Here is a 13166-nt window from a genome sequence, read left to right on the forward strand (position 1 = left end):
ATAATTATTCTTTGTCTTTTGTTGCTGTCGGCTAGACACATAATGATTAAAACAATGAGGTGTAAATAAAAACATTCAGGCCACCTGTATTAAAATATTGCTGCAGAGCTGTACACTCTCCAGGGTCATCAACCTAAGAGTTAGAGATGTCCAACCATTTTTATGAAGTTGCAGAGCTGTACAGTGTCTCTTGTAACTTTGAGATGGTAGGCAGAGATAAGAAACCTCAAAAGATTACCACTAAACTACCACTGAGGAATAGGGAGTAAGTTTATTATTTATAAGTAAGACAGTCAAACTAGTTTGCTAGAGTCCCAAATGGTGTGTTGCCTCTCCCATCAGGTGTAAAATAGGCTCCTAGACAGAGCTGAGATGGATCCAGTTCTGCTGGACAAATTTAGAGATACATGTGCTAAGCTGAGCTGTAGAATGAACCTGGTATTCTTCTGTGACACCCATCCAGGTTAAGGTGAGGATCCCATTTTGCTGTAGGATAGAATGGCATAGGTTTAGGGGACATTGGGACATCTTTTGGAAAAGATGGGACCATACCAGTGAATTGGAGTAGCACTGATGTATTGGGAAGGCTTATGCATAGGATAGTCAAGGACTATCTAAATTAAGAATTGGGGAAGCAGGAGTTTAAGGCAGGTTATGTTTAATAGGTGTAATGTAAGGACACAATCAGTTATTTTAATAAAAATGTGTATGGGACACAGCAAGAAAAAAAAAACATGGTGAGGTGGCCATTTATGTAAGAAATAGTTTAAATATGAGTCTACAGAAATGTGTGACATCTTAGTGAGGGCAAAGTGGTGTTAGTGGTGCCCGGCATATGGACTTGAGCTCCATGAAAACATATGTAAGATCCATTGTAAAAAAAATCTTGAGTGTAATAATGCATAGTGATTTTAATTTTGATAAGCAGATAAACTCAGTAATTAAAGTTAGCTTCTTTCAACTGAGGCATTTATCTAAACATAAGCCCTTCTTATTGTTTCACAATTTGGACTTCAATTTAGTCCCGACGTGACTACTGTAATGTGCTTGATGTTGGTGTCAGCCAAGCTTCTATCTCACGTTAACAGGTGGTCCAAAATGCCGCACCTCTTCTTTCAACAGGAACACGCAAGTGAGAATACATTTTCCCTGTGCTAGCCTCTCTGCACTGGTTCCCAGTTTATTTTATGATTGATTTTAATATTTTATTCTTTTCTTATAAAGTACTAAATCTCATGTGCAATAGAAAAACATAGCAACTGCCAGTTGTTTTAGATTTTAGAGTTATTAGGTCTTTCCTGATGTTATAAGGTAGTGGTGATGGCCAAACATGTCTTCATTCCGGTCAGAGCACAATGGAAGAAGCTACAATGTACAAAAACCTAGCAACTCTACTGACCGATGAGGACAGACCGCCTACAAATGAAAATGTCAGATTACAGTCACATGACTTAAATGCTGCAACTGCGTGATTTAAATGGTGTTGTTGATTCGTGAAAAAAAAACAATATTGTGTACATGAAGCTCAGGAAAAATGAAATCTAGAGGTTGTTAATTATGGGGCAACATCATTTGCTTAGTTTGCCAAAAACTTAAAAGATGTGACATACGAGGTTTTTCCATAGTTGGTGAGAAATGTCCCAGCTACCTCTTACCTCTCTGACCTTATCAAATTATACGTATCATCAGGATTACTCAGGTAAACAGATCACTTGCTTCTGGTGGTCACTAAAAAACACATTTCATTATTTATGTCCACATATCATGTTGTTATTATTTATTTATTATCACATTTCATTGTGCATTGCGTTCATAACATATTATATTCACAAGAATTAACCTTAAGCACACTTTGAAATCAATTTACTTCTTTTTGCCTGGCACCTCGTGACTCACTGGTATGAAAAAAAAAAACCCACATCTGATATACCATTCAACTCTTCCTGATGTCTAGTTATGCAAGACATCAAGCTTTTTGTACTTCCCCCCTAATTGTGTCCCTCTAGGCCAACCAAAACCTCATTTTTAGGTCATTTTTGAACCATATTTTGTTGAGAAAAATTACACCCTTATGATAAAAGAGTAAACCAATCAGGGTTTTCAGCAAAAATGATCAGTAGGACTTGAAGTTTAGAAGCGTTTTGAAGGCATATGAATGGCACCCACAAATGGGTAAGTCACCCAGCCTGGCAAACTGGTGTGCAGTCCTTGTAGCAAAGCCAGTAAAGGTGGCAGATCTGCTCATTGTTTTTCTATTTTTGTGATTCTCCCTTTTGTTATCCCTCCCTTGAATTTAGTTATAACATAAAACCTTTGTTTTGACACTCTTGGCCTCTACCTCGCTTTGTGAAAGTAAGTCAATGACTCAAGCCGGAAAGAGATCACATGTCGACACCAACAGACAAAACTGAATATAGCAGGATATTTCAGTTGCTCCTTGTGGAAGGCCTGTTAGTCATTATACTGCCATGACAGACTGTATGAATATCCACATGAGCCTTGAACTCTACTAATCTTCTAAGGTTTTTGTCGATTTTCACATTCCAACAGCAGCATTCCATCGTCCTTTGATTCAATGGAGAGTCAAAGTGCTCTGAGTAGCACAGCTCCCACTCACTGGCTGCCTCGTTTACTATTTTTACAGATCAATTATTAAGCACAGGTAGTCTCCACGGTGCCGCACACTTCAGAGGTGTAGGCACAGGCACGTGTGCAGAATGCCTAATAAAGTGCTGATTGAAGGTTTATCACTGATGGTGCCCTCCGCTGGATATTTATTTAAACCTCTCAAGTTTTAGTCATGCAATTAAAAGCATTTAAGCACTTTCATCATAAATCCTGTCAGACTCTAAAAGTTGCCTCTAGCAGGACAAGAAACTGCATTGCCCTCACTGTTGGAGGAAAGGCGTTTTTTTCCCTTTGTGTAAATCTATCTTCAGTTTGACCAGGTTCTGTTAGCTTCAATTTATAAATCAAGCACAATTTGCTATTAAAGAAATATACACAGTCCATAAAGTAAAGTAAAAAAGTAGTAGAAAGGGACCACCTGAATGGCGCCCAACCTCACCCCCCTACAGTTAGGATTCTGAAAGGCATTTCACACAATCCTTATGCACAAGATGTGTCCTTATTTTTGTGTAGCCTGACAAATGATCTATGCTGCGGCTTGATGAAATTCATAAAATTGAGCATAAAAGGAAACCTAATAAATGGAAAGTAAAGAATATGCAGACAATGCGATGTGTAACAGTTTAAAGAAGCTGACAGGATTAAGACATGTCAGTACAAGAGACCGCCAACAAATTCACAATGGCCTTAAAGCTAAACTCGCCCTCCATAAGGATCCAGCAATGGAATTCAGAGACTACCACATGAGGCCTTTCTCAGGCTTCGCTGGTCTCCTCTTCAATTCCAATTCTATATTTTTTTCTGTTGTAGCAGCTGCAAGAAACACTTTTGAGTGTCAGACTTTGCACAGATGCGCTGTTCAGAAATACCTTTTTTTATGAGTAAGGAGGACAGAAATAGAAACTAAACAGAAGGTACGGGAATCTTCAGATACAGGAAGAAGGACGCCCACACTTCATCCCATTATCAGTGAATCTGCCTCAATAACAAGTGCATTTATATTTGTGTATCAGTCAGACATCATTTTATTCAGAGTCTGTTTATTATTAGAAGGTTATAATCAGGCTGAGAAATTGAAAAATAAAGATCTTCTTGAGAAATGTTATTTAAATGCACGTTATGGATGACCCATATGAGCATTTGTACGACAAATAGAGTCAACATGATATTCCATGTGCGGGCTTCTAGGAGTAATTAACTTATGAATTTAATAATTAATTTTGAACATCTTCAAAGTGATTAAATTGACTTCGCCTTTCCCCTACTAATGGGAGCTCCTTCGCCAACTTGAGTTTGTAGTTTTAACCACTCTAAACGTTATGGTAATTCATGGTTTTACTTTACAGAAACTGAAAAAAGGCCATTTAAAGTGAACGACATGTGGATTGCTTGCAGTTTTTTTTCCCATCATATACAATTTATCATAAATAACAATTTAGTCAATTTTAAAAGGAAGTATGGCACCCCACGGTTAGCGCTACTGCCTTACTGATCAATCAACTTGGCTCTGAATCTTCTGTGGTAAGCATTTTGTATTGTTCTAGTTCCAAAGAATTCAGGTGCCTCTGGACCGAATGACTCCAACAGTGACCCTTCTTGTCCACCTTCAAGAAGCAAAAATGGCAGCATGGTGAGGTCAATGTTTTGTGATTTCTGCAGAACCTTCAACACCATCCAGCCATCCTAGTTATGTGGTAAGCCCAGGGATATGCAGGTGGATGAGGCTGCAGTTTCCCGAATGATGGATGGACTATCTATTCAGCAGATCACAGCTGGTGAGGCTGAAGAACTGTCTGTGAAGTGGATGGATGTGATGTGTGGATGTGAGAACCATAAGGAACAGTCCTGTGATCTTCTCTTCTTGGCCGATACACCAGTTCATGTCACTTGCAGACATTCTCAGATGATTCTATACTAATGGGCTTTTCTGACATTATAGGTATAGGATAGTATAGGATTCAAGTGGAGGACTTTGAGAACTGTCTGCAACCCATTATCAGCAAAACTAAGAAACTGGTTATTGACTTTCACCACACCAAAGAGCATCCATACCCAGTCATAATACAGGGAGTGCATGTGGAGGTGGTGCGTGGCTCTAGATACTTGGGGGGGGGTCCAGATCAGTGACTGGCTGGAGTGACCTAGTAACACAAAGGGCCTACATAAGAGGGGGCAGAGCAGACTCTTTATTAAGAGACTGTGCTCCTTTAATATGGGTGGTCACATCCTTTACATGTTCTACAACTCTGTGATGGCCACTGCCAGCATCACTTCAGGAAAGGCCCACGAAACCTACAAGCTGATTAAGAAGGCAGACTCCTCTATAGGATGCGCTATCAACTCGCTGGATGCAGTAGTGGAAAAGAGAAAGAAGATAAAACTGAGTTCCATGATGAGCAATGCTGCATATCCTCTGTCTGACCCATTAACATGGAGGACTTTCAGCCAACAAATTATTCAGCAGATGCGTTTTATGAAATGCATACCTGCGGCAAAATGCCCTTATAATGCATCTCTGGGACTGGAACTGCCAAGTCAGAACTTTGTCTTTTTTTTTGTAATTCTTATGTGTGTTTAAGAGGCGTTCTTGTTTGGTATATTTCCTGAGCTTCACTAAAAGCTAAATTTAGCCTTGGGGCAAAAAAGTACAAAATACTGTAAATATCTATCTATCTATCTATCTATCTATCTATCTATCTATCTATCTATCTATCTGTCTGTCTGTCTGTCTGTCTGTCTGTCTCTTTTGCTGAACACAAGAAGAAGGTAAAATTTGAAGAGTGACATCCCCAAGCATACTTTCCTATTTATACATCTGCAGAAACAAAGACTGTGAAGACACAATAACAGTAAACTTGTGGTAAAACAAGAACAGTGCTTGGTTTTTGTAAATTGGATGTAACATTTTTCAAACAAATAACTGAAATACTCCTACACTGACAACATAAAGTATGTTTATTAACTAGTACAAAATATTAAATACCTCTGTTTATTAACATTGAACATCTTGCATCTTGTATATCTCTGAATAAATGTTACACTAGACTGCATTTCAATTTATTTTCTAACCTGTACAACCACTTCCCAATTACAGAGACCATTGCATATCCCAGAAGAACTTTGTTCAAGGTGGCACCAGTCTACTTCATTTCTCATTCACCCTGACTAACACTGGGCCAATTCACAGGAGCCAGTTGACCTACCATGCATGTCTTTAGGAGCTGGGAGGGAAATCTGCCAGAAATGAACACAGCCTTCACAAATAAATGTACAAACTGTACGTGCACATCACCCAGAGCTGTGGAGCTGCAAGGCAGTGGTTCTAAAAAAATAATTAACAGAAGTGTTATGCCCATACATTTTACACAAGTAACTTAGTTCTCTTTACTTGGGCACCCTCACTACAGGCTGTTCCAACTGAGTTGCCAGATCCCCACCCTGTTGAGGAGGGGACAGAGTATCAACCTCAGCCAGTCAAGCTAAATGAGAGCCGCATTGGCACAAGTGGCTAATTGTGCTTCTGACTGCAGCGGCTCGTTCCTTTTGAGCCCTGCTACATCAGGCTGAGCTATTGATCTTTTAACTTTCAGCTATCTAGCTATCAACTCAGCCAGAAAGCCTCAATCTGTAAAATAAGGCTATACTTATAAGCAGTTATGGGTTTTTGTGTATATACAGTTTTAGATTTCTCCTTTCAGAGATCTTACCTTTGCTGCCAGCTGAATTCTTTTGTCAGACTCTACAAAGTGAGATTCAAAGTGTTGTTTATGTTATGTTTTGTACACGAAAGAGCAAAGAAAATCAAGGAAAACAATTCAGTATGCATTTCAAACACACAAGCGATTACTCTCAAACTGAGAACAAACTGCTGCTTTCAGCTATGTCCTTATAAAATGAGATGGGCTTAATAAAAACTTGAACATTTTCTGCATGGTATCACTTTATTTTTTATTAAGCCAAGAATATTGAAATATGGCTTCTTAGAGCATATTGGTTTCTCAAATAAATAACAGCTATGAGGTAAAACACAATAGGTGTGACTGTACTGCATATAATTAGCCAATACTGGCCCCAGGGTACCCACAATGGCTTGCAACACAACTTCTCTGACCAGCGTGGCAATGCCTGACATATGCCTCTCTTGGGACCAATTCCTGAAATTTGCTTCCAGATACTTCTTCTTGGGTAGCTAAACATTCTGATTGTGTTTAAATGATATGTACATCAGAAGAAGTCATCCACCAGAAGCTAAGCTAAACAGGTTTGGGCCTTGGCAGTGCTTGAATGGGAGACCATCTAGGGGAAACTTGGGTTGCTGCTAGAAGAGGTGTTGGTAAGGCTAGCAGGGGGCATATACCCTGTGGTCTGAATGTGGACCCTAATGGCCCACTGCAGTGACAGGGACACTGTGCTATAGAAATGATGCTGTCCATCGGATGAGACATAAAGTTGGTGTCCTGACTCTCTGTAGTCGTAAAGAGCAGGGTGTATCCTGATGTCCAGGCTAAATTGTTCTCCATGGCCTAGTCTTTCCGGCCCTCTAATCGTCCTGTGTCGCTAATTGGCTCTCTCTCAGCAACTCACCACCTAACAGCTAACATGTGGTGAGCATACTGGCACCAAAAATGGCTGCTGTTGCATCTTCCAAGAAGATGCTACACATTAGTGGTGGCTGAAGTGGCTCCCCACTCATTACACAAAGCACTTTGAGTAGTGAGAAAAGTGCTATATAAATGTTAAGAATTATTATTAGTACTATAACTAAGCGTAGAGAGGCAACAGCATGTTTCCCAATCATGTTCATTTTTACCTTACAGATGAACAGATGCTTATAATAACAAGCTAAGCCAATCCTGCACTGTTTTAACTACAGAAGTCTTTTGTTTCCTATTGTTTGTGAAGCACAATCTCACCTGCACATCCTTTCCTTTCAATCACACGATGAAATCATTGAATTAGCATTGATCCGAATGTGCCAGGCTCCAGGACTGAATGGTGCTTTCGAAGCGGAAGCACTAATAAGTCTGAATTACAAGTAACCTGTCAATCTTCTTTTCATATAGTTCCTTTTATAGGAAACACTATTGCAAATCACTCTGACATTGAAGAATCAGAATCTTAATAACTTCCATTGTGTGCATGACCCACTTCTCTTAGTCTGCTTTTATTATGGAGTAAGTGACGTGCTGTTGCTACATGAAACCCAAGTGCCTTTAGGCCAACCATTTTAACAGCATCTTAATTTCTTATTAAAGGTTTTGTTAAATAAATTGAATTTGAGTTTTGTTTAAATATTGACTTATGAAAAAGTAGTGGGAAGGCACTTAACTGTGAGAATAAACACAGCGAAAAGTGAAGCAGTTGCTTTTTCTTCTATGACCACAGGCTCATGAATTTAGTATTATAAATGTCATCTCTGCCCTTGGTACGTTTTAGTAAGTTTGTGTTCAGTTTTGTTCACCAGAACTCTTACTCATTTTGTTCTCTCAGAAAATACCAACGCAAGCAGAAAATAAATCTGGAAATGAAAATGAACATTACAAACATAAATAAAATGCTCAATACAATATACAACAGAGAGGAAGACTGCAACAATAGCATGCAGTCCTGTAATGACTAAAATGAACTTTACTTTTTTTTGACTGTAGCCTCAATACTGAGAGCCAAGGAGTTTTGAGCCACGTAGGATAAAGCTGGCAGTACACTATACATTATCACACATGCACGTTGGAGGATCGCCTTCCAGGTCTGGCGGAAGTAATACATAGCAGTAATAGATATGACCTTGGGGCGAGAGGTGGGACGCGGGCGCTAACATTTTTGTCTCTTTTGTCACCCACAGAAGGCAACTGGCTCCGCTGTAATGATTGGAGGACTTTAAAAGAGCAGCACCCCAACAGTTCCTCAATGTTTAGAGTGTCCTTTCAATCGTCCACAAACTACAATCGGAGAACAAGTCAAACATAGCAACTACAGTTGCTGGATGTCGGACTACACAACTAATACACAAAAAATGACAGATCACACAAATGCCTTGGACTTTTTCAGCCATGTTTAAAATTTCAAAAGACTTGCAAGTTGGCCATATTTTGTCAGCCAATTCACATGCTACCTGACAGCTCTGGTACATGTAAGAATGTTTTCCAGGTATGGTAAGTTTAGCCACAGTGACAGACTGTCTTTTTCTTTTTCCAAATCTATCCTAGTATCTATCCTGGCAAAAACGAGAAATCAGACAGAACAGTCTCTCTTTGGTTTGTGTAGTCCAAAACACACATTTGCCATTTTTTTTGTGGCTGCATTGTATGTCATCATTTGTCAACTCTTTTACACACCACAGCCTACCACTATGAAGTCAAACCCGCGTTACTGAAGATATCACACTACATGAATGACGGTCACAGGCCAATGCCACAACTCCCTTAGACTATCTACATAAACACTCAAAATTACTGGAAGAGGCAAGTAGTTTGATAGTCTTATCAATTTATAGTAAATGAGGTAACAAGGAAAGAGAAAGAAGCAAAACAATCTGCTACCAGAAGTGTTAGATGCCAGATTAAAAAAAGGGTACTGGTATGACAAGATATATCCTAGGGCAGAGTAGTGGCTCTGAGGCTAAGGATCTGCGCTGGTATGCTGGGCCCTTAACCTGAAAATGGCTCCATATGTGCTCTTCAAAGGCTGAGCCTACACTCTAAATTCATCCAGGACATTGCAGCACAGGCATCCCAACAACTGCTAGAGACATCTAAAGCACTGCTTCACAAACTGAGGCGCCATAGTAAGTTGTTTGATTTGAAAATCCTAGAAGCTGAAAGTAATTGTCTTGAAGGATATAAAGACCTTGAGTTCCTAGAAGGCTAGAACAAGCTACCCTTTCATCTCCTTTTCTTAACTGTGGTTCACTTTTTTGTGGAGGAAAGTGCCCATTCATTTTTCAATTTGCTAAAAGCAGAGCTTAGTGTGAGTATAAAAGTGAGTCAATGGGTTTAAAGCCCAATTCAGGAGGAATTAGTTTTACTCCAGGGGGTACCCAAGGATGATTGCCACTCCCAAAGAATTTTAATTATAATTTTCTTTTCTTTTAATTTATTAGGAGGGGAAAGGGGGACCATAAGGATCTTTGTTTTGGCTTATGGGGCCTTGGAAAACAATTGTGGAGGCATTGGTCTAAATCATGGAGGCGAGTTACTGCTTCAGTATGTCAGACAGTAACACGTGGTCCCAAGATGAGTTAAACAGGACCCTGTTGCCCTTTTAAACATTAGGCCTGGCAAAAGGTCACTTGTTTCCTTGCATCATTTGCTTACTTGGGGTGATTGGGGGGGGCACTGTAAAACCCTTTTAAATGTGGTACCCAAAAGGCTTTCAAGTAAATATCAGCGGCTACCTGAAGGACCAGTGGCATGCTCACCCCAAGACCAAATGTAATTCTTAGCCCAGGCAGATGTGATCTAAATAGAAGTTTAAAACAGCCCCGTGGTCTAGGGCATTGTTGACAGGATATGATTTATGCACAATTTCACTGGCTGGGCTGGTAAGAACACATCAGAGGGGGAAGAGAGAAAAAAATAATTGTCTCTTCGGTAGTGGAGTGGTGGGTAAGCCACCCCACCTTGTAATCAAATAACATAAAATACAGTTTCCAACCAGACCAGCTCCTCTCTAGAGATAATCACATTGTACTTCATTTTATGGAAAGTCATATACAGTAGCCTCAAGTCATTTCCATATAGTAATGAAAATGTTCAGACCTGCTGCATCAAAAATAAGGGCAGAATCTCTCTGGCTTATGATTTTCATTGTAAACCCAGATTAGAAGCAGTAGATGCATATTGTGATGAAACACATAACAATGGAAGGTGAAGAATGCCAATAAATGATACTAAACATCTGGCTCAGTAGTCCACATAATAATATTTTTCACAGAAGGTGTTCTTCATTTTTTTTTTGTTCACAGATCTTACCTGGACAAAAGAGAAGAATCTGTCAACATGAAGTAGCCTACCTTTAACAATGAGCTCCGCAAAGTTGGAGACTCCCGAGCCACGTGCCGACTGAGTAACACAGCGGTATGAATCTTGTCTACTCTTGTCCACTTCCTCCAGCTGAAATGTGGCCACAAAGCGCCGATGGCTCAAGTGCTTAACAGACGCGACTGGTGTCAGCTCTCCATTCTGCCTCTGCAACATAACACACACAGAGAATATTAATACACAGCCAATGCAGCCTTGACAGATGAAACACAATTTAAACGGCACAAAATGAAATGGAAGTTCAATCAGTGTTTGGGTGGCATTCTAAGTCCACAGAGACCACAACACACAAAGCGAGAAGGTCACTGCTGAGCGGCAGGGCCTCACATTCTACTAACTTTCTTGTAAGCGATTGATTTTAATGGATGACCAACATTATTTATGGTGGCAGGTTTTCAAAGAAAGTCAGAATTGAGTAAAATATGAGTCTCATATTATATTAGAGGTGAGCAGGCAAAATGCAACCCTCCAGCCACCTGCCATTCTATTACACATACAAAAAAAACATTTAAGAGACAAAAACGTGCAGTAACCAACTGCTTCTTTGTTTTACTCATTCTCTAACACCATTTGAAAATCTAAGAATCTGATGCGGACAACGCATTATGTGAATGTAACAAAATAAAAGCACAATGCAATGACACTACAGTGTATTTTGAACATTTTAGTCTGCTGTGAAAGGCAAATGTACATTATTAAATACTGCATATTCAACACCTGAGCTTAAACGTTGTCCCTAAACAATGATTTAACAAATCAATTTAGTTGCAATTATAAGACTTTTGAATGAATTCTGAGGACCCATTTAGGAATATTGATACCATCCTGTGACCCAAGAAGAGGATTATTATCATAATTACAGCAGAGCCATGCACAGTCTAATAATGAAAGCAGTATAATAAAAACATTAAGATTTGTTTCAAGATGTCACACACATGTGCTTGGAGAGCAACCTAAAGGCTTAGGTGAGTGTAATTTACCACCAAGACACGAGGGGGCACTGTTTAATAACCCTCTCTCTTCTCTTGTCCTTTCCTCTCAGCTGAAAGGAAGATGGACCCCTCTCTCACTCTGACGTCACTTCCGGAGTGACCTCCTGGACCTGCCTCTTCCTCCCAGAATTCCACATAAGAGGAAACACCACCATCTTGGACAGACCAGCTGAGATTTAATGAAGTCTCGTCGTTTTGCTTTACCATGCGTTTTATTTTATGCCTTTTGCGTACTGCTATATACGGGGTTTGCTTTTGGGTGCCCCAAACCCCTTTATCTTGTGCATTTTGTCTTTTCACAAAGTATATTTCTCACATGAATATTACTAAAAAAAAAGAAAGAAAAGTGGAAACCAAAGATATCTATCTGCTATATAATAAAACACTATGGTCTGTGTGTCCAGTCTCTCTGAGTGATTAGACAATTTAGCTTTGGTGAAAGTGCGAGTTAGAGACACATGACGAGGAGTAAAGTATAAAACTGGACAGGAGTTGAGAAAGGCACCTAGAAAATAACGACAGAGTCTAAGAAGCAGGCTTTAATGGAGCGTGCTTGAGAGAGTGACCCCAGGTGAACAGAGGTTCAGACGCAGAGGACAGGCGCTGAAAGTACACAAAGGGCAAGAAATAACAAATATTTTCAAATTATTCTATTACCTGTCTGGAAACAGGCATAGTGGTTAGTTGTTAGCAAAACAATAATTATCATTCAAAACAGGGAATAAAATTCTTAGGTACATCACCACTGTTGTAAATGCTTGGCATATTTCAGATTGTGGTGCGAGGATATGATCATTGTTGAAAGGTTAACATGAATGGTCACTTAACTTATTTACATGACATGTGTATATGCTGAAGAAGGGATAAAGTTGTCAAATAAAAATTAATAAACATCATTTATATACTGTTTCTTAAATAACATTTTTTTAAATAACATGTTTCAAATAAGCCCCACCTTTAATAATACATTTCTCTAAATACTGTCAGGTCATGAATTGTTCAATATATTTTGGTTTTTCATTTGACAATTCAATAAACAGAGTACAAAAGGTTAAGTCATATAGCTAAATTATTCATAAAAATGTGTGTGCTACTTGTATTTTACACAGAGACGGCATAAATCTTGCTCAAGAATTCAACCAACAGTGCAGTCTGAAATGTTTAATGCTGCCGACCCCTCTAGAGCCCACCTCACTCTTTTGATATTTTCTGGTCTTCTTATAGTTCTAAATTGTCCAACAAATGTTTCCTTCATACTACAGTAGATTTATTAAACCACCTTATACGACTGGTAAGAATTTGTTCTCGCAGAGGGATGATAAACGTCTTACAAAATTTTCTATGTGGAACACATAACTAAAACAAGACGTTTTTCTCGTTATACTACTAATGACACAATTTTGACATGAAGTGTATAATATATGAAGACTGAAGCTCAAATATCAAATAAACACTTTCACAAAAGGTACAATTATAACAAAACAAGTGCTTTTATTCAAGAATATAA

General features: G+C 39.1%; 1 protein-coding gene across 4 annotated transcripts in view; it reads right to left on the bottom strand.

Moving 5' to 3' along the window:
- LOC120517926 (receptor-type tyrosine-protein phosphatase U-like) overlaps positions 1-13166 on the bottom strand; it is a 1019277-nt gene that overhangs the window by 345561 nt on the left and 660550 nt on the right. For all 4 annotated transcript variants that reach the window (XM_039740445.1, XM_039740444.1, XM_039740443.1 and 1 more), the window contains exon 6: positions 10640-10814. In XM_039740445.1, the coding sequence (XP_039596379.1) occupies positions 10640-10814 (175 nt within the window). The remainder of the gene's footprint in view (positions 1-10639; positions 10815-13166) is intronic.

The sequence above is a fragment of the Polypterus senegalus genome, chromosome 17 (genome assembly GCF_016835505.1).
Source record: "Polypterus senegalus isolate Bchr_013 chromosome 17, ASM1683550v1, whole genome shotgun sequence".
NCBI lineage: Eukaryota > Metazoa > Chordata > Cladistia > Polypteriformes > Polypteridae > Polypterus > Polypterus senegalus.